The 26,420-nt window shown below is 37.1% G+C and overlaps 2 protein-coding genes across 4 annotated transcripts in view; both read left to right on the forward strand.

Moving 5' to 3' along the window:
- Positions 1–6,157, forward strand: part of LOC140003101 (noelin-3-like) — a 47,915-nt gene extending 41,758 nt beyond the window's left edge. The window contains exons 3-4 of one of the 3 annotated variants that reach the window (XM_072041910.1): positions 980–1,135; positions 4,993–5,760. In XM_072041910.1, coding sequence (XP_071898011.1) covers positions 980–1,135; positions 4,993–5,241 — 405 coding nt within the window. In that variant the 3' untranslated portion in view covers positions 5,242–5,760. Of the gene's footprint in view, positions 1–979; positions 1,136–4,992 lie in introns of all 3 variants that reach the window. The other 2 variants (XM_072041909.1, XM_072041911.1) reach the window with 2 other exon arrangements.
- A 2,055-nt stretch (positions 6,158–8,212) lies between these two features.
- LOC140003076 (uncharacterized) overlaps positions 8,213–26,420 on the forward strand; it is a 32,270-nt gene continuing 14,062 nt past the window's right edge. Inside the window, exons 1-8 of the mRNA XM_072041817.1 lie at positions 8,213–8,270; positions 9,195–9,248; positions 9,352–9,405; positions 12,373–12,426; positions 18,743–18,850; positions 19,045–19,098; positions 19,394–19,447; positions 20,680–20,733. Of these exons, the coding sequence (XP_071897918.1) occupies positions 8,268–8,270; positions 9,195–9,248; positions 9,352–9,405; positions 12,373–12,426; positions 18,743–18,850; positions 19,045–19,098; positions 19,394–19,447; positions 20,680–20,733 (435 nt within the window). The 5' untranslated portion in view covers positions 8,213–8,267. The remainder of the gene's footprint in view (positions 8,271–9,194; positions 9,249–9,351; positions 9,406–12,372; positions 12,427–18,742; positions 18,851–19,044; positions 19,099–19,393; positions 19,448–20,679; positions 20,734–26,420) is intronic.

The raw sequence follows: 26,420 nt of genomic DNA on the forward strand, positions 1-26,420 counted from the left end.
TTTGTGGTTTATTAGGAAGGTCAATTTTTTTTTTTGAGACAAAACTTCAATACAGCACTTAATATTCTTTTTTTTTTTTTTCATAGTCCACTTTTTTCCCGTTTTAGTGGACGGAACACTTACTGTCAAATAATAACTGCATTTGCAAAATGTGTCATGTTTATGACTGGGAAAAACATTGCTTTTATAATAGGCACTGCTAGATAATTATAATTATCTATATATAGATATATATATCCATATATATTATATAGATATATAATTAACTCCAGATGAAAAGTCCTTGCCTCATTTTAGTGAAAGTGCTAAATGAGGTCACTTGCAGTACTACAGTTTCCTGAACAGTCACTTATCTATAAAAAATGATTTTCTACTATTAAAACAATTGGCTGAAGTTTCTAATTTTATACTTGTAAAACCACAAGCAAATCCCAATTTAATGATGGCCCCATCCCAGCTTATCTCTGGACAGTCTCATGTATTCCTTATAGTGAATTATTATACCAATGCCTACTAGGTATGAAAATCACACTCTTCGTAACAGCCCAGAAATTTTCTCCTAATCTTAGTCCTGTTCCTCAAGTGGAGGAGGAAACACATGGTGCATGGAGCATCCTGAAGAACAGGCAGCATCTACTACAAAAGACAAAGTAGCCTCTAACAATTAACAGCATTTTTCCAGCCCATTGAAAATGGTGCTGAAAGGATCCCCCTCTCTACCTCAAAGAAACTATCCAAATACTCTGTGGCTCTAAGATCTCAGTCCCGCTAGCCCTCTGTTAGCGCTGTTCCCCAATTTTTGTACTGTCATGCAGTTATGGAATTTAAAACCTATACTGTGGTATAAATGGCTCACAGCTAAAGCCTTGACATAAGTACATTTTATTGCCTGACATTTAACTATCTGAGCAGGGAAAAAAAAAAAAAAAAAAAAGTAAAGCAACAAAAAGTGCATTTAGAGAGTGTTCTTCTTTAACAGGTTCAGAATATGTCCCAATCTATTGAAGTTTTAAATCTACGGACTCAGAGGGATTTCCAGTATGTTTTAAAAATGGAAACACAAATGAAAGGGCTGAAGGCCAAGTTTCGGCAAATTGAAGATGATCGGAAGACATTAATGACAAAGCATTTTCAAGTAGGTTTTATTTTAACAATAACTTTGAAAGCCTGCTGGAAGCGATGTACTAAGCAGCAATGCATGGACTGCTAAGATCTCAGCTTGAAATGTTCATACAAGAGCAACATTAAAATGAAAAGCGTAATAAGATTTCCTTTATGATAATAATCTTTTGCTCTGTTCAATTTAATTGTACTAGGAAGTAACCATTAATTATTAAGATATTGGAGATATGTCACTAGAAACAGATTCCTGTTTTTCCTGTATCATTGTGCATGTCATACTGAGAAATTTATATTCATTCAAGCTCCAGTGATAAATGGGCAGATCCAATGGAATTAATAGCAAGTAACTAGAGAGTTCTGCACTTTTACTGCTGCCTGACATTCACTGCAGTTGAAGGGAAGAAAGCCTATAATAAATCAGGTTGTTGTAATTTTTATCCAGTAGAATTAAGATCTAATTTCGTGTCTGAAGGTTTGCTATTCTGAGTTTGGGATAGGGGAGGAGGGCAATCATTCCCAGTCGCATCTGTATGATTAAAAAAAGACTTCTAAGGAATTTTAATGACAAGAAAAAAACACAAGCCAATCTTTTTGTGAGGAAGGAGAGTTGCAAAGATTACAAAACAGCTTTGTGTATTCTGAGAGGAAAAAAAAAAAAAAACAAAACACCTATTTGAAGTACTTTTAAGGAGAAAAATTTACAAAAACATAGTTAAGTTCTTCAAATATCAAGTCTGATAAACAGTATTTCAGGTTGCAAGACAGCAAGGTAGAATCTAAAAAATATATTACAAAGCTTACATTAACAAAATTTATATTTAAACCCTTCATGAAACACAAAATGGACATACTTTTCTAATCAGCATTAAAGTTACATACCTAAACAATTACATAGCTAATTTATTTTCCAGAGACACTGAATATTCTGGACTTAATAGCATCAGGAATTAAATACTTTAATGATCTGACTACCAAACATTATTCTTTGTCATCACTCTTCATATAGGAGGCTGAACACATTCTTCTAGTAATTTTCAGGTAGTAAAGCTCTGCAATTTTTCCTTTTATCACTCATTGCTACAACACATTTCTATAATGCCATTATATATTCTTTATCCTCATAATAGTTTTTCTTGAACAAAATATCAAAATTTGACTGTCTGATATGTGATGTCAAAGGTAGCAGACTCCTGCAGTATTCTAACCTTTTAAATATTCAGCATTTATATTGGTCAGACATTTAACCTCAGTTTGATAGTTTGCCAGGAGCATAAAGCAGATTTCCAGCCAATCAAATGATAGAGGAATTTAGAAGGTCAACATCACACAACATGCTGCTGGCTTTCTGAAATTCAGCCTACTAAAATTCCAGTGCTTTATCTTACCTGAGACACAGGAACTTCTTGATATAACAAAACCCCTCACACCAGCAGGTGCAAAGCACCAGAATATGCCTACCACCCATTCATTTTGCAGTACAATTTAGTTCCTGTGCCACGGATCACAGCAACAAGTTAGGAACGTCAGCAAACACTATGGTTTTGGTTTTGTTTTGTTTTTCATGAAAACGCCAAAAACATCTTTATATCATTTACTGAAGCGGGATGTTTTATGCTATGGTTCCATGTTTCTGAGAGCCAAATAGAACAAATTTGATCCAGGTCACACTTGAGAATATGGTCATATTTCTGTCAAATCAGCATTCATGCCAGGCAAAAGATATTTGGTCCCCCCCAAAAAAGTTACAGCAGTTTGCTCAAATGATACCTCATCTGACATAAATTCTGTCAGGAATAAGTTACCTCCACTAATTCTCCTAAACTCATCATCTTGCTGAGTTTTGTTTTTCCATCCATGATTTACCCATGATTTTTGACTGCTTACTGCCCCTAGAACCAAAGCCTAAGTTCATCATTTCAAAATCAAATATAAACTTTTGGCTTTTTGTGCATTCCACATCACAAAACCTAGTCTCGTTATCAAGAAAGACACAACTGTTTGTTTTTTACAGATATATTAGGCTCAAGATGAATTTTTAATAAGGATAGTCAAATAAAAAATAGTTTTAACTGTAGACAAAAACTCTTCATTTCTTCCTGTCCACCTCAATAATTCTGCTAATATTCTATAATTGGAAGACCCTTTGAGAACAGAGCCAAAGATACAAAGAAAACTTCTGATGGTTTCTAATCCATTTATAACAACATATCTCTTTGTAATTTAAAATGCCACTTCCTAGATATTAAGATAACCTGCATGCAAACTATTCTTTCCAACTCCACATATAGGCCTTTATTTTGAGCAAATAATAATTCCAATATGAAAACCATTGTTAAAACTGCATGGATGAGCTGAGCACTGAAGAGACGTAAAACTCTCAAGCTGTTCTAGAACACGTTTGAGAGGTAAAAACTCAGAGGCAGATCTTCAAGCAAATCTAATGCCAACCCTGACTATCAGCTTCTTTCACATCTCCTCAGTAGAAAAGCATTCTGTTTGACATTATGTTATTTATTTTGAAAATGTTTTACCATGCTTATTGCATCCATTTATACGAGTGATGTAACAAACTGTACGTATCTCCGTGCATCTCATTGACTATACTAACTAATGACCACATTTGCTTCTGCACCTCTTCTTTGTGCTTGGGCATCCATTTAGTTCTCTTCTGCTTTCCCTTTTAATCTGCTGACTATTCCATCTATTCCTTCAGGACTCCATTTTCTAATCTCTTCAATAGCCTCTCCCTGTGTGTCCTCATCCATTCTCAGTCTCTACTATCACCTAATATTAGTGCCTAACAAGTCTCTATTTCCACCCTTTTTCTTGTTTTGTCCAGGCTTGCATCTCCTCATGCCTCTGGCATTTGCTCACAGAAGTCCTGCTGTTTTCTCAAAATATAAACAGATATGCAAATCAAGGGCAAACCTACAAGCTTTTCATAAAGCAAAACCTTTTGATTGCAAGGATTATTGAGGTTATCTACAGAAAAAAAATAATAATAAAATAAAAATAAAAAGAAAGAAAAAAATAACCTCAATCTAGACTAATTTAGTAAAGATTAAGTTTACTGCATTTAAAAGAATTATTACAAAAACAAAATATAAGCAGTCTTTATAAGTTACAAAGAGAAATTCTCAATGTACATGACAAAAGTCTGAGAAAGGGGCAACCAAGAATTCCCAAGTGGAGCCTTGCTTTCCTTAATTGATATTTAGGAACAGGAGTGGTGACAAAATACCAATTGCACATAGCAATAAAATGATTTGCTACAGTCCAGAACAAAGAACGCCTGAGGAAGTTCAAAGGCACCTAGTGATGTAGAAGTACCACAAGTACAAAACAGTTTAAGAACCATGGATTTTTCACTTCAGAAGAAAGAGGTATATATCACTGTGTCCAGATCAGAACTAAACAGGGTCCAACAGATATTTAGGAAAAAATGAACTCAGTATTTCTAAGGAGTGAAATAAAAATGAACAGCTTACCCACTATAGATCAGGTGTGATGTTTTTGACTGTCACCAGGTGTTCAGGTCTAATCGCCTTTTCTCAGGAAGATACAGTCCATGGGGGTTTATATCCTCTGGATGGAAAGTCAGACCCTCAACAGGTCTGGTTCAGATCACTGGAAGGTAATCATATACCTCAGTAGAAATAAACTATCATCTCACACATTTTGTCTACTGCTTACTGCCATTAATTCTGAGATTTCTAAGACTTTCACAGTACACTGAAATAATAGCTCTAACTAAAATCAATAGTCATTTTTGAGTCATTTTAATAATCAGGCATAAATATTACATAACAGGGAATAAGAGGATTTAATTCCTTTAAACTGCTCTAATACGCATTTGATTACCTTTAACAGGAGTTGAAAGAAAAGATGGATGAGCTCCTGCCACTGATCCCAGTTCTGGAACAATACAAAACTGATGCCAAACTAATCACCCAGTTCAAGGAAGAAATTAGGAATCTGTCTACTGTACTCACTGGGATTCAAGAAGAGATTGGTGCTTATGACTATGAGGAACTACACCAGCGGGTGCTCAGTTTAGAAACCAGGCTTCGAGACTGCATGAAAAAGCTCAGTAAGTTTACTGTTTCTTGTCAGATTTGATCCCACAGCTGTACATTTTTGGTTTTCTCTATAGCAGGATGAAGTTTTCTTTTTTGATGAAAGTCTGAGCTATATTCAGGAAAATTAAGAAAACATTTAGGAAAAAATTCTTCACCAAAAGGGTTGTGAAGCATTGGAACATGCTGGCCAGGGTAGTAGTTGAGTCACCATCCCTGAAGGTATTCAAAAAATGTGTAGATGTGGTGCTTACTGGCATGGTTTAACGGTGGACTTGGTAGTGCTAGGTAAAAGGTTAGACTAGATGATCTTAGAGGGCTTTTCCAATCTCAATGACTCTCTAATTCCATACTCTGATCTGTGCTACCCTAAAAAATGTCAAGAGTAACTCCTCTTAAGGTTAGTCATACCCCTCAAAATTTGCGCCAACGTATTTTAGATAATTACCTACCCTACTTTATACAAAAGGAACTGAGATGGAAAATTATAAAAGATAGCAACTTTAAATCTAAGAGACTTACAACTCATTGGGGAGATACAAAGGTTCTTTCTAAAAAGTTCAGACGGGCTTTTCTATTTAAGTCATTTTTGGTTAATCAGTGTGAAAAAAACAATAGTCAGAAGTAGACTGGAATCAGTTTGGCACTGTCCATGATACAAATCTTGCTATGACACCTGAGAGCCCACTCCAACTGCACTGTCTTTAGACCTGTAATACCAGCATTAAGACAGATATGCCACTTTCCCATCTGGAACACAACAAAATTAGCATTATATCTAATTTAGTGGAGTGAAGCATGATTTTTTTTTTTGAAAACACAGCAAAAATCCATCATGAGCACTGCACTAGATTTACATCAGGCAGCCTCCATCTTTATTGCTCATGTTGCTGGCTTTTGTTAGAAAAAGTTGATGTTCAGCATCTCCAAAAATCAGCACTAGCTCAGTATTAGCTACCAAAACTAAAAGTCTGAAGTATCGTTAAGTGTCAACCTTAACTTCCATTACGCAAGCAGGGTAATTGGTACCCACCCACTTTGCAGCCATGATGCAAAGTCTGCCCTCAGAATGCACGCACTGACTTTGAGAAACCTGATAAAAATAAATTAGCTTAAAGAGAGGAATTATTTTTCTGATTCTGATTGTCTTTTATGTATGTGGACCAAAATGCTAATTGTATGAAGTATCACTGAGAAATTAGGAATTTCTTTTATCAAGTAATGCAGTTCTCATGGTAATAATGAACTATCGAGGAGTAATTTTTTCTTTCTTATATATAATATTCCATGGTAATTCTATTACACTTATTTCAATTAAATTCTAGTGATAATACTTAAATTGGTCATTAAGGAAAAGTATTTTTGTTCATAAAAGTGAAAATGTGTTATTTTGAATATTTATTACCTTAATTATGAATTTCGTTGCTGTTCAAAATATATTTTATAGTATTTTTAAAGAAGGGTATTTCTGACAAAAGGAGTAGAAAATCAAGAAAATCTGAAAAACTCTACTAACATATTTAAGTTACCTCACAGTTTATGGCAATTTTACTTAAATATTGAAATATAAAAATAGCAAGCACCTCAACAACATCTTGCCAAAAGGAACTGAAAAGACTCCCAAAATGCCATGTCCAATAATGAATGAAATAGCAATTCAGTGAAATCAGTAGGAAATTTTCAGTGTTACAATTAAGTGTTCATTGAATGGCTTTTGATAATATTTTCAAAGACATAAATATCAATTGAATGTTTAATTGCCTTTGAGGTTTCATAAATATGGCCTCTGCAAGCAGTGTAAAATGTGCTTTAAATTTAATATTTACAGAAACAATTAGAAGAATCAGTACCTGAGATTGCAACTTTTAAAACAAGCAATGGATATACCTACATACATATAGATAGATAGATAAACAAACAACAAACAAACAAAAAAACAGCAGTATCTGATGAGTTAACATTGGCTTTTTCATGTTGAATGTTTAATAATAAATAAGTTTTCACAACAACCACAAGGCACTGACAGGTCAGCCAAGTTTTCACTGTAATAGACAACAGAGACATACATCATTTTTAGAAAAGGTATACCTCTGAATTTTAACAAGTCTTTCTGTTGTTCAGATTGTGTCAAAGTAGGAGGGCAGCTGAGAAATAGATATGGTGTTGGCTATGTTCGTACTTCCTAATTTTTATACAGCTTTGTAGCTAAGATGACAAGTTGCCCTTTCCAATCTGGTGGGTAATATTTTGATACATACTTTGGAAGTAGCAGAACACTGGAGATGAAACTTAAAACCAGACCTTAATATAACGTAAATCACTACAATGCTATTGGACTCCTTGGCTTGATGCAGAAGCCAAGTAACCTACATTTAGGATTGCCCAGCTTAGTGGTGATAGTGTTTCTAGCTGGGGGAACATTATGCTAGGTATCAGTATTAGCATCATCTACAGTTTCCTTCTCTTGATGTTTGTTACTAGACAAACTTGGACACTTTGCTTGTAAGAATGTTTGCATAACGCAATGCAATGCCTCTCAGCAGGATTCATTACCTCCAGTGGACACCTTGCTAAAGCAGTTTTACGGCTTCCAATACTGAGGTAGCTTAGACATCTTTGCATGCCACTTCACTGTGCTGCATTGATCATGTTTTGTTGACATATATATGTATCATAGCATAAATCAAATTATCCAAACGCCCACTTGGGTTTTGGATAATGATGACACTGTTTTTCAAGTCAGCCACCCTAGCATTTATGTGTGTCCATTATTTTTTTTTTTTTAATTTTCTGATTCACCTTGTTTATACATCCCAGGACTACATATACATTTGCTGTAATATGAAAAATTAATTTTATTTATTTATTACAAATAGGTTTGTTTTGGTTTGGTTTTCTTTTGTTCCCCCCTTCCCTGCCCAAGTTTCACATGTATATATATATTGTTTTATATTGATTTATATCTCATCATTCCAGATAACCCACTAATAGTTTTCATATATCTTCCCTGTGTTTTAGGGTCTGCCTGGCCCACCAGGTGAAAAAGGTGAAAATGGTGATGTGGGCCCAATGGTAAGACTTTGTCCCCATCGGTCACTCTGGGGGCAATGAGTATCATCTTTATATTATTGTATTTTCTCTGTAGCTCACAATTTGATAATTTACTCCTGAATTTGTTGCCTGAGCATGAAACATTTGTGCATTTTGAACTGCCTCTGGGATTTATTTTGCTTTCCTGCATCCATCTTAACTCTAAGATAAAGATTTATATAACTTCAGAAAATACTCTGAAAAGTAGGTAGCAAAGCAACCAAGTTTGCCTGACAGGATAGTGGCAAGCAGGGTCAGGAAAGAAAGAGAAAAGACACCACTGCACTGAAGAATTTGGAACTGCTTTTCTGAAATAGGAACTTCAGGGCATTGTACCATAGCATCAGGGATCAATGGCACATTTTCCATTGGACTGTAATTGTATGACAAAAGATGGTAAACATTATTTGGTTTTGTTTCTCTGGGTCATCTTGAGACTACATTCTTCAACTGTTTATGCTGTTGTCACAATGCCTTCTGTGCTGGTCTTGACAGAATTGCAAGCTATCTACATTTTGTGTGTGCCTCCAACACCTTATGCCAAGGCTGCCTGCTTTTTTACTGCCCATCTGTAGTCACCATGGTACACTACGGCCATATGGGTGCTACCAGACAGATAAGCTACTCTGAGGTCTTTGTGCAGTGGAAGGGATATGTAGGTAATGCACAGGGAAACAAGTCCTCATGATTCACAATCATTATATCATTTTCAGCTCATGTACTATGTATCTTGGATATTTTTGTGAACTCATGCAGCGGGCTGCAATCTAGCCCTGCTGTTGTTGTAGCACTGTGAAGATTAAAAGTCTCTTACAGATTGAAGATATGATTTATAGTTGGCCAAAGAAGCCCCACTGGACTTTTATTCTATGATTTTAAATATACCAAATTGTCTCTTTGATACAGGGTCCACCTGGTCCTCCAGGTCCAAGAGGTCCCCAAGGTCCTAATGGAGCTGATGTAAGAATTAATCTATTTTTCTCTTTAAATTCCTTTTGAAATTCAGTAATAAGCAATATATTTGGGGTAACTGTACTTGAAATAACATCTTGTATCATTGCAGGGTCCCCAAGGCCCACCAGGCTCAATTGGCTCTGTTGGAGGTGTTGGTGAAAAGGTGAGAATGTTGATTATGTCATACCTAGAAGGAGAAAACGTTGGAATAGGAATATATATTTTGATTCTTCTTTGGTGCTATACAGATATGTTACAGTTCCAAAATATCTTTCATTAATAATTATTAATAGTAATCAACCAATACTTCTAATGGCTGATTTACTATTGTTGTTTGTTTTGTTGTTTGTTTTTTTTTTCTTTCACATTTTACATCACAAAATTATTTAAGTATTAGGCAAGAGCTTTGGGGGAGAAGATGTAGTTTTTGGAATGATTAGTAAGTATAAGGCTATGGTGATTTCCTTGGTTACACAGTTTAAAGTAACATAATTGGCTTCAACAGTATTATTTTATACTGCTGTGGCTTAGAATATCATGTAGCCTTCTACCTGGAAGGTTAAGAATATAAGATACTGTGGTAAACATATCTGTGAGGTGAAGCAAAAGTCACATCAATATGTGTTTGTTCCCCATAGAAATAGATATAGTTCCAATAAAGTTAAAGGTTTGAAGATGATTTAAGCTAGTTGAAAATCTGGAAACAGATTTAGAATCCCAACAATCATCCCACTAAATTTAATTCAACATGACATTCAGATTTGTGTATCCCTAGTTGTCATTTTTATTTCCTCTTGCTTATTTCCTGTGTTGTCTGCATTCATACAGAGAAGCTTCCACATATATTATTTTGGAGGTTTTATTTCTTCTAATTACTTCCTTCCTCCTTCTCGAGTTGTAGCATATGACTGTTTGTTTTCCTAGTTAAGACTCCTTTCCTCTTAATTTCAGTTCCATTTAATGAGTTCTGCAAGCTGAGAAATAATGGAGAGTTGTTTTTGTCAGGAGGAGTTTTGTTTTTATCACATTGTGTTACTGCAATAGGAGGACTGTTCACGCTTTTAAACAAAACCAAAGCCTTTTCCCTTTTCCTCCTCTTCCCACATACTTTTTTCCCCCAATGTATTATTATTATTGTTGTTGTTATTATTTATTATGTCGGCATACTTTGGCCTGTGCCCCCCCTCAGGAGATATATCATACTGTAGATAATATAATGCAGTGCTGATTGGAAAAATATTTTGGCATCCTTCCTGTCATTGTTGAGGAGTAGCAGAAGATCTTTTATCATTAATACAAAGACCCCTTCTGTCAAATTATAAACACTTTTTGACACATTTAGTGCCATGTATTTTTAGCTAGCTTGTTTGTTCACCTGCTGTACACACGAAGGTTTAAATGTTCAAAGAAATCTGAAGCACAAACATGCATGTAGCCTTGCATTATTAATGCCTGTATCCTCCATGGAGCAGTCTAGAAGTTTTGAGACTTACACTCAACCAGAACCACCTAAAACCAGCTTCCGCCCAGCCATTATTCTCTTTGTTCTGCTTATAATTAAGAAAAAGGGGAAAAACAGAATGTACCAGCACACGCTGATCTCTAATTTGATATCAAAAGCCTAACATAAAGATATTCTAAATATCCAGTAAATTGCTCAAAACTTTGCAAAGCTGGGCCTTGGATGTTTACGTCAGTTGAAAGCAAAACTACTGTTCAGAAAATAATAAGGAAATGAAGATTATGAATTTTCTTACAAAGAATACTCAGTGCTTATTGACCTGAAGTATCCATCCACCAGACATATTTTAAAATATGCTTTATCACATAAACAATTTTAAGTACTAAGAGGGATCATTCATTAAGATCACTGTAAAATTAAGTGTGTCTAATTAAACATACCACAGTTTCTAAAGGCAACTTTACCCTTTAGAAGTGTCCTTTCTAAAGGGTATGTTAATATTGCCCCTAAAATTCTGATAATCTGTTAATTACCTTATTCTGGAATTCACCTGGGTAGTCATATCTTATTTCATTTATCTAACTTAATATTTACATTTGGCCAAGTTTTGGTCCTAGTGAGGTCATCACGTTGACGTTAGCTTCTATAAGAAAAAAAAAAATGGTATCTACAGTATGAGGTTTGTTTAAATTTCATGTTTTATGATTTATACTTTTCCATTGCATAGAAATGAGAAAGATGCACACTGCATTAATTGAACTGTCACAGGGGCATGCAGGTCATACAGGATATGAAGGATACACAAGTTTAATGAGAAAATGAGGGGAAAAATCCCCTATTAACAACCACAAATTGAAAAAAATCCTCTGGAATAAAAATCTATTTGTTACCGCAGCACTCCATGACAATTGGAAAGCAAGTTCTGTTATCCTTTCACAGATTTGTGTATCTGTGACACTATTAGCTAAACATTCTACTAACAGAGTAGTTTATATAAAGGTTTATTTATCAGTCCACTGAGCTAGAAAATAATCAGTCATAACTAAATTTGAAAATGAACCATGACAAAGAATCTTTTACATGTATAATATTTTGTATTGGCTCAAAAAAAAAAAAAAAAAATTTTATGGCCTGTGGTAAAAGTTTTACTAACGATTATGCTATTACTTTATCCTAATAGATTTTCTTTATGTAATTATTTATTTTAACAGTAGCTTCAGCAATAATGTCTCTACTCAATTGAAATTAATCTCCAAATAGTATTTTCTTATTTGTAGGGACTTACTTCCAGGCAAAAATATATCTTAAAGGGAAAATATACATATATACATAGTCAATATACTTCTTTGGCTTTTTTGTGACTAGAAAAGAAGAAGACAAACAGGAAATTTGTAATGTATGGGATAATAAAAGGGAAGAACTTCCAAAGCCCACAGGGAAAGTTTGTCTTCCTGTCTCACTAAAAGCTTAGTTTGACAGATTCTTTCAAAAATTTCAGATTCCAGTTCTGCAAAAACACATGTAACAACTGCCTTTAGGTAGTCTCAATAAAAGACAGTTCCTATAAGCTGTTAACATGAATAAGCATGCAACAGTATGTAGTAACAGAATAAATTCATAGAAATATTCTACCTGATGACTCATTAATTTATCTTTACACATGTACAGGGTGAACCTGGAGAAGCTGGTAACCCTGGACCTCCTGGAGAATCTGGAACATCCGTGAGTACTTTGATTTTGTCTTACTAACCTGTATCATGGTTAACAAAGGTATCTGGTAGTGCTTGCTTTAGAAAGCATTTAATCAGATTAATTGTGTATGTTGTCTTTAAATTTTCAGTGAAGAACTTGAAATGCAGTTTGTATCCTTATAATTATAGCCACATCTTGTACTAACTGTTGCCGACGGAAGGAAGACCCAGCACATCAATATGAGTGAACAGTGAACTTCAACTTTAATGGATAGCTCAGTCGTCTTTTATCTAGTTTGAACATAATCAACTCATACATATTGCAGAAACTAAGCTCAGGATTGGTTAACACTTCCCGGGCTTTTCAGTCTGGTCCTCCTTCTTTTGGCTACCTGTCCCGCCTTAGGGACTTTCCCGATGGCCCAAGGGCATCGTGTCCTTGAGCCTGATTGGCTCTCAGCCAGCTGCATACGTGCCAAGGCTCATGTGAGTTGAGTTCGGTGCTTCACCAGCCCATTGTCTCCCAACTGCTCAACATTCACATGTCCTTCCTCACTTAACGATTCCTCCACAATTCCCCCGTTTTTATTTTGCAGCAACTATAATCAATATAACTGTAAGTAGAAAACGAAGTTCCTCTTTGACGAAGAAAAAACCATCCACCCATGTTCCCAAAAACAGATTTAAACCAACCTTCAAACCAACTATCTTGTACTACAATTTTTTGCGTATGATCCCTTAACCATTTCAAACATAATCAACTCATCAACAAAAGGATCAGACGCAGAAGCGAGGAATAGGCAAAATGAACTTTGTCTGGTTTAATTTGCCCAAGTGACCCACATATTGGTTTGAGGATCGATTTTGCTTAGGATGGCACTATTACGTCCAACCGTCATTGTCAAAGATAACGCAACCAGAATCCCTTGTGCCGTTAGATCAGCCATGGTTGCTGTTATTCGTACTTGATGACTTTTCTTCAATGGCTGGTTTAACACACCGACTAGGCACCCAGGTTGGCCCTGTAGGGGAAGAGATACACACATAACCTCGCCCCATATAAATCACATCAGCAGGCCCCAGCCATTGTCCCGTTTTCGTATCTCGGTACAGTACTCTCATAATACATTTATTATCATTTTCAGACTTAATGTAGTGACGTGTCACGGGTGGTTCCTCATCATCTCCAAATACACACAAATGATTGAGAACAAATAAGGTTTTATCCACCCTCTCTCTAATATCTGTAATGTCTTTAAACTTTTCCAAATACTGCTTAACTGTTCCATTAGCTCTTTCTACTATAGCTTGACCAGTTGGTGAATGTGGAATACCAGTTATATGCTTAATGTCCCACAGTTCCATAAATCGCTTAAGTGGCCCACTAACATAGGCTGGACCATTATCTGTCTTTATGGTTTGTGGTACTCCCATTACTGCAAAACAACTGGCAAGATGACGTCGTACATCCCGAACTTTTTCCCCAGGCTGCGGTGTAGCCCAAATCATGTGACTATAAGTGTCTATCGTTACATGCAGATATCTCAATCTGCCAAATGCTGTGACATGAGTGACGTCCATTTGCCACACTTCGTTGGTTTTAATCCCTCTCGGGTTTGTTCTGATTCCGATTCCCACACCCGAATTGTAGTGACTACACGTTGGGCAAGCTTTTACTGTCGCCTGCGCATCAGCTCTAGACAGTTTGTAAGCCCGCGCAAGTCCTTTAGCGTTCTGGTGAAAAATAGCATGAGCCTCCCGAGCTCTGCAAAAGGGTGACAGTGGTGCTTCAGTGGCTGTTGCGGCGACTAGTCGGTCCGCTCGAGCGTTGCCTTCTCCCAGGCCTTCTTCCCACTGATGACTCCTTATGTGTATTACTGCATACAGTTCACTTCTTTGAGCTATGGCGATCTGTAGACTGATTATTAATTCTGACAGCCGTTCATTTTTTAAGTCTCTCAAGGCTGAGTCTTCTATACGATTTGCTATGCCTACTACATATAAGGAATCGGATACCACATTTAACGGAACATCTCTCCATTTTATAAATGCCCATACTACTACAAGAAGTTCTAGTGCCTGTAATGAGTCTTTATCTTGGGCTTGTAAAATTTGATGTTTCCAACCATGCTCATCCTTCCAAGTCACTGCAGCAGTTCCAGAACGTTTTCCTGCGTCAGTGAAAACTGTCACTGCATTCTTAAGTGGGATAGACGATCGTTTTGGCTTAGTTATCCATCTCTGGTTTTCCATCCATGTCAGAGCAGTTGATTGTAACGTTTTTGCTACTATAGTAGCGCCATCCTGTAGTAGTGCAGCTTGTAACTCTTCAGAGTTTTGTATATACCATTCCAAATCGCCTGGCTTCATGGGTAACCAGATAATATTTGGAGGAACCCCATCCACTTGCAATATTCGATTCCTCCCCTTCTTTACTAATTCTGCTAATGTTGCAATTTTTTCTTGAATTGTTCATCGAGGTTGTAACGGAGGAGCTATCCATTCTAATACCACAGTTTCTCCTCCCTTCTCCCCCGTTTTTATTTTTTGCTGTGTTATGGCACCCATCAGGCATTTTGAGCCACATAGAATGGTAAGATCGAGTGGCTTGTCAGATACACGTCGATGCGTGACACTCGTTGTGATCAAAGATGCAATTTGTTGTAGTATTTCTTGTTGTTTTTCTGATAGTGTCACTTTTGAAGCAGGATCAGTTCCTTTTAATAACGGCCGAAGGGGATTTAACAGTTCATTCGGAATCCCGACTACTGGCCTGATCCATTGTAAATCTCCCAGCAGTTTTTGAGCATCATTAAGAGTTTTGATATTTGATTGGATTGTAAGTTTTTGAGGCTGAATGGTGGAATCTGTAATTTTCCAAACCAAAAACTTCCAGGGACTTGTCTCCTGAACCTTTTCCGGTGCAAGTATGAGTCCCATTTGTTTTAAGGTCAGTGTTAAGTCATTTTTCTGTTGTAGACTTGATTCGAATGTAGGCCAATGTGGTGGCCAACTTTGCGCACTGATTATTGTCACATCTGCGCCAGTGTCCAACAATGCCTCAGTTTGCAGTTTCTCATCCTTTAAACATACTGTGATTTTTTGTCGTGGTCTCTGCTGCATGCCAAGCGTTAATAACGCTATTTTTCCTGTGGAGCCAAATGCTCCAAGTCCTCGGTCCTTATTGACCATCGGTGGTAGAGATGCCGCAAGGTGTGGCAACGGAATTAATTGAGCTATCTTTGTATTCCGTGGCACATGCATTGGAGGAAACATTGCAGAAACTATAATCTGTATTTCCCCACAATAGTCTTTATCTATAAGTCCAACCAATATTTGTAATCCATTCAAGGTAGCAGACGATCTTCCGATCAATAAAGCTCCTACAGGATCACCATTGACAGTAACTGGTCCCATAACTCCTGTTCCTACCCTGGTGGGTTTAGAGTCCAATAGCGTTACATCTACTGCTGTTGCCAAATCCAAGCCGAGACTCCCTCTGGTGACTGGTCGGAGGTAAACGGTGTTGTTCCGGCCGCTGTGGTAAAGGCCGCTTTTTGTGTCATCGCGGGGCGGTCCTTCCTGCTGCTCTGGCTGTTTCCCGACGCACCATACCGACAGATGACACCACACTGATCTCGTTTTGCACTCTCATTTCCTATGTCCGGTGATCCCACAGCGAAAACAACGCGGTTGCAGTGAAGACCCTCGGCCAGTAGGACGGCCTCCGGGCGTTTGCAAAGGAGCAAGGGCAGCGAATACTTGATTCTGCGATTGCTGTGCAGTCTGTCTGAATACCTGTGCCTGTTCTTTCATGCTATTCCCTAGTTGTTTTATTACATCTACCAACATAGCCTGCGGACCCACGGGTACCTGAGCCATCCTTTCTAAACCCTCCTCAATTGTCCAAGTTCCCGGTAACGTAGCTAATATACTACGAGTTGAAGGGTTGCAGTTTTGAATTGCACACTGCTTTAGAATAGTGCCCTTTAGATAATCAGGTACCCCAGCCGCTTGTATTGCGTTTGCTACTCGATCAATAAACAACCCAAATGGTTCCTCCCTTCCTTGCTTGATGCCCATATAGGATGGTATCCCCCCTGGCTCTCTAATTTGGTCCAAGGCTCTTCGAGCCAATCTCATTGATTCTTTGGCTTTGTCTGGACCCAGCAACGCTTGTGTCTCTAATCTATAATATGGTCCGAGTCCCATCAATTCCTCCAACGTGACACCATACAACGGATCTCCAGGTGCCCTTATCACAGCTACTGCCTCTTGACAAGCACTTTGCCAATGCACATTAAAAAGAAGCTGTTGATGTTGTGTTAGGATCAGCTTCATTATACCACGTATGTCCCCAGGGAGCAATATATTAGTTCCCCAAATATAATCTAACATTTGCCGAGTAGGTTCCCCCTTTAAACCAGAATCATTTACTGTAGATCGTAATTGAGTTAATAGTTTCCAGTATAAATTTGTCGTATTAATGGTCACATTCCCCTGTGCATCTGGTGGCGAGTATACTACCGGAAAAGCTTGTGTTAACTGTGCTGCCGTTTCATCATTTCCTCCACGCACTGCCTCATTTGCTATTTGCCTCCATCGCTCCTTTTCAAGGCCAATAGGGCCTGGGTCAAAAGGCACGTTCAGGTCAACAGGGGGCGTAACAGCAAAGGCCTTCGATGGCTGCAGACCTTCTCTTCCCTGCTCCCCCGTTGTGAAGGGATTTATATTTGATAGAAATGAGTTAGCACTGGTCCTTTCACTTGCTCCTTCCTCACTTTCTATTGGAGCGGTTGGAGCTGCTGGTAATGAAAGCTCCTCCTCTGTATCAGAGGACATTGTCACAGGCACCTCCAATTTTCCCGAGGCCCCCTGTGCAATAGTAGAAGTTCTAACGGAAGGTGGCAACGGGCAATCTGTTCCTTCCATATTTATTTGCTGTGGATTAACATTATTAACCCTTCTTGGTGGTCCTGACCACTCTGTTGCAGCAGCGGCAACTCTTTGTTCATCTTTATGTGTGGCTAATGCATTAGCCACTATTCTCCATGGCCTCATCAAATCTCCCAGTAAACTTAACATCGTTCCTAACATCATCAAACAATTTATTTCCAAATTTACGCCACTCTGTTTGTTCAAAAAACTGTATCAGGACTTGTAAAACAACCTTTAGCTATCCCATATACTAATAACCCTGGCAAATCTTTTTCTACAATCTGTATCTAAAATGCTCCGCTTTTCTAAAAAGCATTTGAGCAAATAATACGCCGCTTATCTTTTCATACCTTTATATACGTCGATTGCAGCCTTTGCAAAGACCTCGGCGGCGCTTTTCCGGTGGGACCCTAAATAGGCTCATCCCGGGTGCGGGGACTCCCTTCCACCTTCCGACCTGCAGATCTCGGCGACGCGCAACCGGCGGGATCCACTCCCGGGTGCGGGGGACTCCACGTCCTTTTCACCTTCCCGGCGCGGGTGCGGGGATTCTTGTGCTTTTCACCTCCTGGGCTGCGTTGCAGGACCGGCTTCTCCTTTATTCCGTCCAACCGTGGCCCTGGATCACTGCCAGCAGTGTCCAAATCCCGTTCAGAATTGTCCCTGTTCGGGCGCCAATTTGTTGCCGACGGAAGGAAGACCCAGCACATCAATATGAGTGAACAGTGAACTTCAACTTTAATGGATAGCTCAGTCGCCTTTTATCTAGTTTGAACATAATCAACTCATACATATTGCAGAAACTAAGCTCAGGATTGGTTAACACTTCCCGGGCTTTTCAGTCTGGTCCTCCTTCTTTTGGCTACCTGTCCCGCCTTAGGGACTTTCCCGATGGCCCAAGGGCATCGTGTCCTTGAGCCTGATTGGCTCTCAGCCAGCTGCATACGTGCCAAGGCTCATGTGAGTTGAGTTCGGTGCTTCACTAGCCCATTGTCTCCAAACTGCTCAACATCCACATGTCCTGCCTCCAAACTGCTCAACATCCACATGTCCTGCCTCACTTAACGATTCCTCCACAACTAACAATTAGACAATAAAGCTGTGAAGATTTCGTAAAAGAGTACCTATTTGTTCTTCCCAAAGTATTAACTTTTATATACGTATTTATCTCTCTGGAAACAGTTCACTGATGCAGAATAGGTTCAGACTCGCATCTGGGTGCAGATGTTGGCAGTCAGACCTGAGATACACAGGTTTTCCAATCTGAGGCTGAGGGCCTGATTTCCCATTCACATGCAAACCATTTATTGAATAACATTGTCCAGATCTGAAAAACAGTTTTGCCACTAATGTGTTTTTAGGCATTCAATTCCTAGACAATATTTTTTGTGTTCACATGATTTCTACAGGGTCCAAAAGGTGAAAGGGGAGAAAAAGGTGAGGCTGGTCCACCCGGAGCAGCCGGACCACCAGGTGCTAAAGGACCTCCAGGTGATGATGGCCCTAAGGGTAACCCAGTAAGTAAGCTTAATAATTTTAACAGAAAGCATTGTGAAGCACTGCTGAAGTTCTGCTAAATACAGAGCTACAAATTAAATTCTACATTTGAATTAACTTCATTATATTCTTCACAAAACATTTCTATTGACTGCTGTCTGCTTCTCAATGGATGACATATTCCTGTGTGTTTTTTTTTTCCTGACTTATTTAGGGTCCGGTTGGTTTTCCTGGAGATCCTGGTCCCCCTGGGGAACCTGGTCCAGCTGTAAGTATATTTTAAGAACAGTTTTAGGTCCTGGTCTTAGTTTTCACTGAATTCTAGTTACTCTCACCTCTTCTCTGTTTGAGAATGAGGTCTTTCTTGTCAGAGCAGTTGTTCTGGCTGTTCATATATTTCTTAAATCTAACAAAAGGTTTGGAAATCTTTAAAAAGTTTTGAAAATGACTGTCCTTAGAAAAATTCCTTATAGAAAAACTGTATTCTTATCTTGATATATGAAAGTAAATTACTTATTTTGTCTGAATTTTGTCTTTTGTTTATTTTCACATGATTTCTGTAGGGTCAAGATGGTGTTGGTGGAGAGAAGGGTGAAGATGGTGATCCTGGTCAACCTGTGAGTTGTTTCATTCATTTTGTTTTGGCTGCATGTTCTCTCCTACGCTAAGAAAGTACTTTTTGCTGAATCAGTGGTTTCTATAAATTCATGCTCTTAAAAAATATTTTCTAAATGGATTCCTTTTTTTGTATCGTACTGAAAAAATATCTCATTCTTTCCTTGTAGAGATAGAAGTATCTATATAATACACACAATCAAAAGCAAGAGGTCAATTTCTTTTAGAAGTAGAAACAAACGATGTGTTAAGAATTTGTGCTGGAGCTGCTGAGAAGCACTAAAAATAGAGCAACTCTGAGCATAAGAAAGTAATGCTGCAGCAAAATAGTCTTCATTAGCCCACTTGTTGAAATGAAGCAAAATCTAGGAATTTCTGCTGTATTTCATGTTAAAGCTATCTGAGTAATACCCATATTAATCATAAAAGCTCTTACCTTTCTGGAGATTTCTATGTTAAAGCATTATGAATTTCATTTTCTGTTGCAAAAAGCTAGGGCTTCCATTTTGGAAAGTCTCTTAACAGCTCTGGAATTTCTAGTTATCAGGGAAATACAGTACAATACAGTACAGCTTGAAAGAAAAATGTTAGTACATTGGACATATGGTTGCAACTAAGTTATAAACTGGGGTTTAACCTGCAAACTTCAGGATGAGCATCTGTATGTCTTACTCAAGAATAAGTACTTTTAGAGTGTTGTGTTCATGAAGAAAAAAAAACTGTTCAGCAACCCCAAAATATTTAAAAGATTATTACAGGTTAACCTAAATGAAGTAGGCAAATGGCTTATCAGTGCACAAAAGATTTTCAATAGAAGACCACATAGGGGCATTTATTTTACAGATGTTAGTGAAAACTGTAGCAAAAGTAGCAACTTGAGCACCTGAAAACACAAGAAACACTTCTTAATAGAGGTAGGCAGTAGTCTAAGATCATATGCTACTTCTGTGCAGCCACATTCTGGGCTGAAATGATTTGTTTTAAGCAGGAAAAGAAAAGAGTGGTTGCATTTTGTACACTAACAAAACCTTTTAAAATCTCCAAAAACTACCCTAAGAAAGTATTTGCTGATTAAGCAAGTATCATTTCTGTATGTATATTTATGGACTACATAAACTTCAACAGACTTTCTGTCTATTGAAGGGGATCAACATATTGCAGACGTATGTTGAATTTAAGAAGGACTATAACTTTTATCTTTCGTTACCACTAAGCCTACCACTTTCCACTGCAGGGTCCACCAGGTCCTTCAGGTGAAGCCGGCCCACCTGGTCCACCTGGAAAGAGGGTAAGTCATTTCTCATTGTCTCCTGTACATTTCCCTTTCTGAGACATGTTCTAGAGTACTTCAGCTACTTGTTTACTTGTAATATTAAGTAAATTTAAGGTGGTCTAGAAGCATTGTCAGAAGTAAATTTTGTTACATTTAGAGCTGCATTTAGATCATGACAAATCACGAGAGGTATATATCCATCAGCACAAATGCCCTTATTTGCCAACATCAAGCAGAACAAAAACACATGGGGAAGTGTCTATACTTGTCTATAATAACATGTTTTTTTTCACCCAAGTGAATTCAGTGTCTGCAAGGGTAAGAAACTAGCATTTTTCCTGGTTTGCTAATAGGAGTGTGACAATGAGAGTAATATTAGACATCATCTTTAGACATATGACTGCTGGCAGAGAACAGAAAGAAAGTGCCTGTTTTGGTGTCTTTCACTTATGAAATAAAATAATTTGAACACAACTTCTGCACAAATCTATGTCATCCCCTCCACATGCAGAATTAACAAGCAGACATTTCTATAGCTTATGAAGCTATTTCATTATTTCTAAAATCTTTGAAGCTTCACAGGCTTTACAAATACAGTTAATCAAAACCACTAAATAATGTTATACTTACAGAACTGTAGTAGATGTATCAACCTTTAGATCTCTCTCAGGCAGCAATTAGATGCAGTTTTTACACTTTAAAAAAAGATAGGGGGAGCATCATTAAATGTAAGCTGAGAGCTATTTAACAAAATGTGTTAAATTGCTCTATTTAATGGGCTTGAGTGAACTGACATGCCTAATTAGTTTTATCTATTTTACACAATAATCTATTTGCTCCACAAGCTTGCAAAACATTTAAAATATTATAAATTATTTTGGTAGCATTAACAACCTTATCACTAGAACTGCTAATATTCAGTTGAGCCATAATTCAATTAGTATGTTTGTTCTACATCAGATTAGAACTTCCTACTTTATTATATGGAAGGCAGTAGTTCATTCCTAGTAGATAGGATATATTGCTATTTCTAGCTAGGTAAAAAACACTTCAGAAATGCAAATGCATCTGTCACCTGGGCTTTGACACAATTCCAATTTATGAATACTGTGAAGAAAAAAAAGAAAAATGTACGGTAAGATACCTGCTATAGTGGTAGGTGTTCCTGCCCATGGCAGGGGGGTTGGAATTATATGATCTTTGAGGTCTCTTCCAACCCAAACTGTTCTATGATTCCATCTAAATATTGCCAAGTAATCTCACTCCTGTATTCTGAAGAAAATTCTGAAGTTTTTAGAATCACATTCTACATTACTTGACTACCCGAACATTTCAAGCTTGTAGAGAGTCTGTATGGTATTGATGTCATATTAGAGATAAACAGTGAATAACTGAAGGCTTCATACTTTGCTAGCAGAATGAACAGTAAAAAATGTTCTTCATTATTTTTCATCAGTAGTGTAATAAATGGCTAAGTCCCAAATAGGATTGCAATCAAAGTTTACAATTTATTAAATGAATAGAGGTAAGCAAACAGCGCTGGGTGCACCGGGAGTCTCTGCTCCACCAAGACACACACAAGTTACATCAGGCAGCTGGTTTTTATGCTCCTAGGCTACTACATATTCATTATTACTTCTAGAAAAGGCAGGGTTATTATAATTAGTTCCCAGAATCCAAACCCTCCTACTGGTGCATGCGTATCAGTCTCTGGTGGTCCCTCTGGGGGTCTCTTGTGCTGAAGGCTCGTAGTCTTCCTCCCAGGCTTTTTTTCTTGTCCTTCTCCTTTGTCCATCTTGGCCAGATGTCAGAAACTTGTGCAGCGTCCCCTGCAAGCTTTGTCTTTTAGTCATCCTTCAGGTTTCCCCTTCACCTTAATCTCTTGGCCAGATATCATGTTCCATGCAATAGTCATAATAGTTAGCAGTTATTCTGAAACCCCTTTGTTCTCTTATTGACACAAATTGCTGGACTATTCCTTTGCAAGATACAAGAACTGTATACATTAACCACTCTGTTTTGCTTAGACTTGTGGTTATACAAGGGTATGTAAGACAGAAGGTCACATCCAGCATACCTTGTGGCCCTAGCATTGTTCCATATTGACACGAATCAGATGAACTCATTTCACAACAGCATGGTAGAATCAGTTTCAAAAAAAACCTCAGGCAGTGTCCTTTCATCCAGATTTGAAGGACACACCATTTTAATGAAGGTGCTATGACCAAATCAGATAAATACATGTTCAGAAGGTTTTATACATCTAACTAGTTATGGTGCAAGTAACTATAGCAATTGTGCATGCAAATCTACCATGGATTTGTGCACATACTGTTTAGAAAATTAGATCATAAATCCATCAAGGGAAACACTCAACCAAATCGATTTTATCATTAACAACCAAAAGGCCATATTCTCCAGTTCAACAGAAGAGAGGATCAATGCAACAAAATAGTGACAGATTTTAAAATACATTTTAATTTGATCAGACTTTCAGGAACTACTTTAGTATTGACTAAACTCTGATTTTGAATTCAGCGATAAAACTCCCATTAACTGTAATGATAGGAGAATTCCGAAATAGTAATTCTTTTAAGGAGCATCTTGTCAATGAAACAAAAGGCTTTACTCAATATTTTGAATGCACAAGAAAAAAAATATAGCTACATATATACACACCTCGCTTTAACTGGATAGTCAAGACAGGTTTTCTTCTATGTAGGTTCTATCTTGGTTTATAACTTCTAAGAAGAGATAGTTCTAACAATGAAAGTTCAGGAGTAAATGTTGGAAGTATTTGGAGAAAATGTATATTCTTTGGTTTAAAAATGTTGTCTTGTATATATATATATATAACCTCAAAGGATATAGATCTAAAATAAAAGGGATGTACTCAGAAACATTTACTGATCTTTATTAGTTAAAAATAGTCAGCTACTGGAATACCGATTGCAGAATGTGAATGAAAGTAGTGTTGAAGTAAAAGCATGCCATAATTATTATTGAAGTCAGACACACCATCAAATCTCTTAAGTTCTCCACTGATGGAAGTCAGCCTAGATTCTCTAGAAAACTCGAGGCATTTGCATATATGCATATTACCTTCCAAGCTGAACAGACAAGTAGTCTATTATAGGTTTGGTACTAGGAACCCCTTTTCCAACTGTTTTCCGATTATGTGTGTTAAGCATTTGTAGTATTGCTGTCTGAATTTCTCTGTCTGCCAAAAAAAGAAGACTGAAACTTGCCCCACAGAAGGATGGGGTAATTCTGAAAGTGTTGTTAAGTGCTCTGAAGGCAAAAACTGCATTAAAGTTAACTGTGTTCCTGGAGCAATCTGAATCAGCCAAGGAATTCACAAATTGCAGTAAGAGTTCTCTGCTGTATTCTTGTTGCTGATAACAGCATCAGCATTGGCCAACAGCACAATGTATGAAGACTGAATTTCTGGAGAGGTAGAATGTTTTTCAGTTTCTGCTTTCAATGTGGGAGATAAGTGAGTTCTCATCTCTGAAAAGTGGAACATCTGAAAAGGCTTCCGTAGGTCTATATTTCCTGATCCAATGTCTGCTTGTCTAGAAATGTAGACACAAAACCTAAATCACTCTACAGTTAACATGATGCTGTTATTTTTTTTTCTGGAACTTAATTCTTTGCACCTACTCTTCGCACTTTTTTTGTTTTGCTGTAGAGTACTGGGTAACATAGTATGGGTAGCATAGTTTGAATGCTTTGATTTCTATCTGACAAATGACAAAAACAGCATGAGGAAAAGGCACCATAAAACAATATTCATTTTCTTATCCATTCTTACAACAAATAACATACCCAGTTGATAAAAGTCGACACAGGAAGGCTTTGCTTACGTTTCTCTCAGCCTTTCGGTGTGCTAGGCCATTCAGCTGTGTAATTAGCTGCTTGGCCATTTTATTAGACTCAATTATATGTCTAGATCACATACACCTAAGGTTCATATATTACTCTAAGAAGTTAGAATTTAAAGAATTTCAAGTCTTAGATACATCGTTATTCTAATGTGGAGCATGCACTGCCTGCTTTCAATAAAGGAACAGATGTCAATACTGCACCATAACCAACTCCTAAAATTGGAGAACTAGAAACTTATTTGGTTAGTTCCCTTTATGTACTATGTTGAAGAATTTAGAAAAAATAATAAGCATTTCTATGAAGTTCTGCATATATTTGTTCTATAATATCATACTCTCTCAGCAGAATGCACACACCACTTAAAAATTAAGCCATTTTGTGATTGAAAATACATGAAATACCTAAAAATATGGCAGACTAGGTTGCTATCTTAGCAGACTGATGAAATGTGATCATGTTTTTCTGTGTTGGAAATCATGGTTTCGGTTAGAGGACAGATAGCTATAAAAAAAAAAAAAAAAAAAGTTGAAATTATTTTAATGAAAATCATAGATATGGAAGAACAGACAGAAATGTCCAGTAGGTTCAAGTAACAAAAATTGTGAACAGGTTTGTTTTTATATAAATTCTTTTGTCTTCTCAGTTCTGTATAAGGCAATACATCCAAACTAAAGTGTAACAATCACTATGGTAGCTGGGTGGTGAGGTTGGGGAGCCATGCATTGATGTAAATTATTGCTATCGAGATCTTTTGTCACCTTAAATTTACCAGACACTCCAACAACTCAAGTGTAGGAAGGTAAATTAAATAACAATTAGCAGTGTTTCAATGTAGAAGCACCATCTGTGCCATGCCAGCAATCACAGCCTGTTAGAAAGTGCAGTTCATTTAGCTGCTTTGCGCTTGGTGCAGCACTGGCACTGTTTGATAATGAATGTACCCTCTTTGTTTAGCAATCATGATTCATTGTATTCGCAATTTAGTGATCACAGTGTTTTGAACTCTGTTAATTCAAGCTGCAGCTGCGTTTCTAGATTATGTAGAGACGTTTCTTAAGTACAAACTATCACACTTTTTTTTAGTTTCTTAGGCAAGATAGGTTATAACTGATACGTGAACTTGAGTTAAAGGAATTTCCTAGAAGTAAAGACAATGGTCATGTAAATTAATTCATGTAAGAAAGATACACTCTACTTCTAAAATATTCCTGTGTGTTTTTTTTTTATAACCTGATAATCGTTTTTCAAATTATCACGGCAAATTGTGATCCACCCAACCTATCACAACCTACACATCAGAGACTTATTATTGTAACAATGTTGATGCAAATTTTTCTTCTGGAATAACGTATGTAAAAAGAAGAAATATGTGTAGAAAGAAAAACTGGTGGAGTTGTTCAAGGTATGTGGAAATAATAGTGGGCAGTGATTTATAACAGGTTATAAAAGCTTTGGTCTAAATTGAGCCAAAAATAAATAAATAAATAAATAAATAAAGCTATTAGATCAAACTGAGATCCAAAGCCTTGAGTTCACTTTTTTTTTTTTTTTTTGTCTATTATGAAATTAAAAGGACTAAGTAAATGGAAATAGCTGGCTTTCCTTTTTTTCTGTTGCTTAGCTTAGAACATTTTTTTAATATTTCTACATTACAAACTGTTGAATTAATGAATAGATTATTCTTAGAGGGTTAGTTTATAAATTCAGAAAATCACTTTGTGTTTGATTATGGTCCCTTTTCTATCCCTTTGCTTTAAGCTGTTCATTGGATGGCAAGAAATAACTATTTGTAGTAAAAACATTTCCCAGGCTAA

The sequence above is a fragment of the Anas platyrhynchos genome, chromosome 8, assembly GCF_047663525.1.
Source record: "Anas platyrhynchos isolate ZD024472 breed Pekin duck chromosome 8, IASCAAS_PekinDuck_T2T, whole genome shotgun sequence".
In the NCBI taxonomy this organism is placed as follows: domain Eukaryota; kingdom Metazoa; phylum Chordata; class Aves; order Anseriformes; family Anatidae; genus Anas; species Anas platyrhynchos.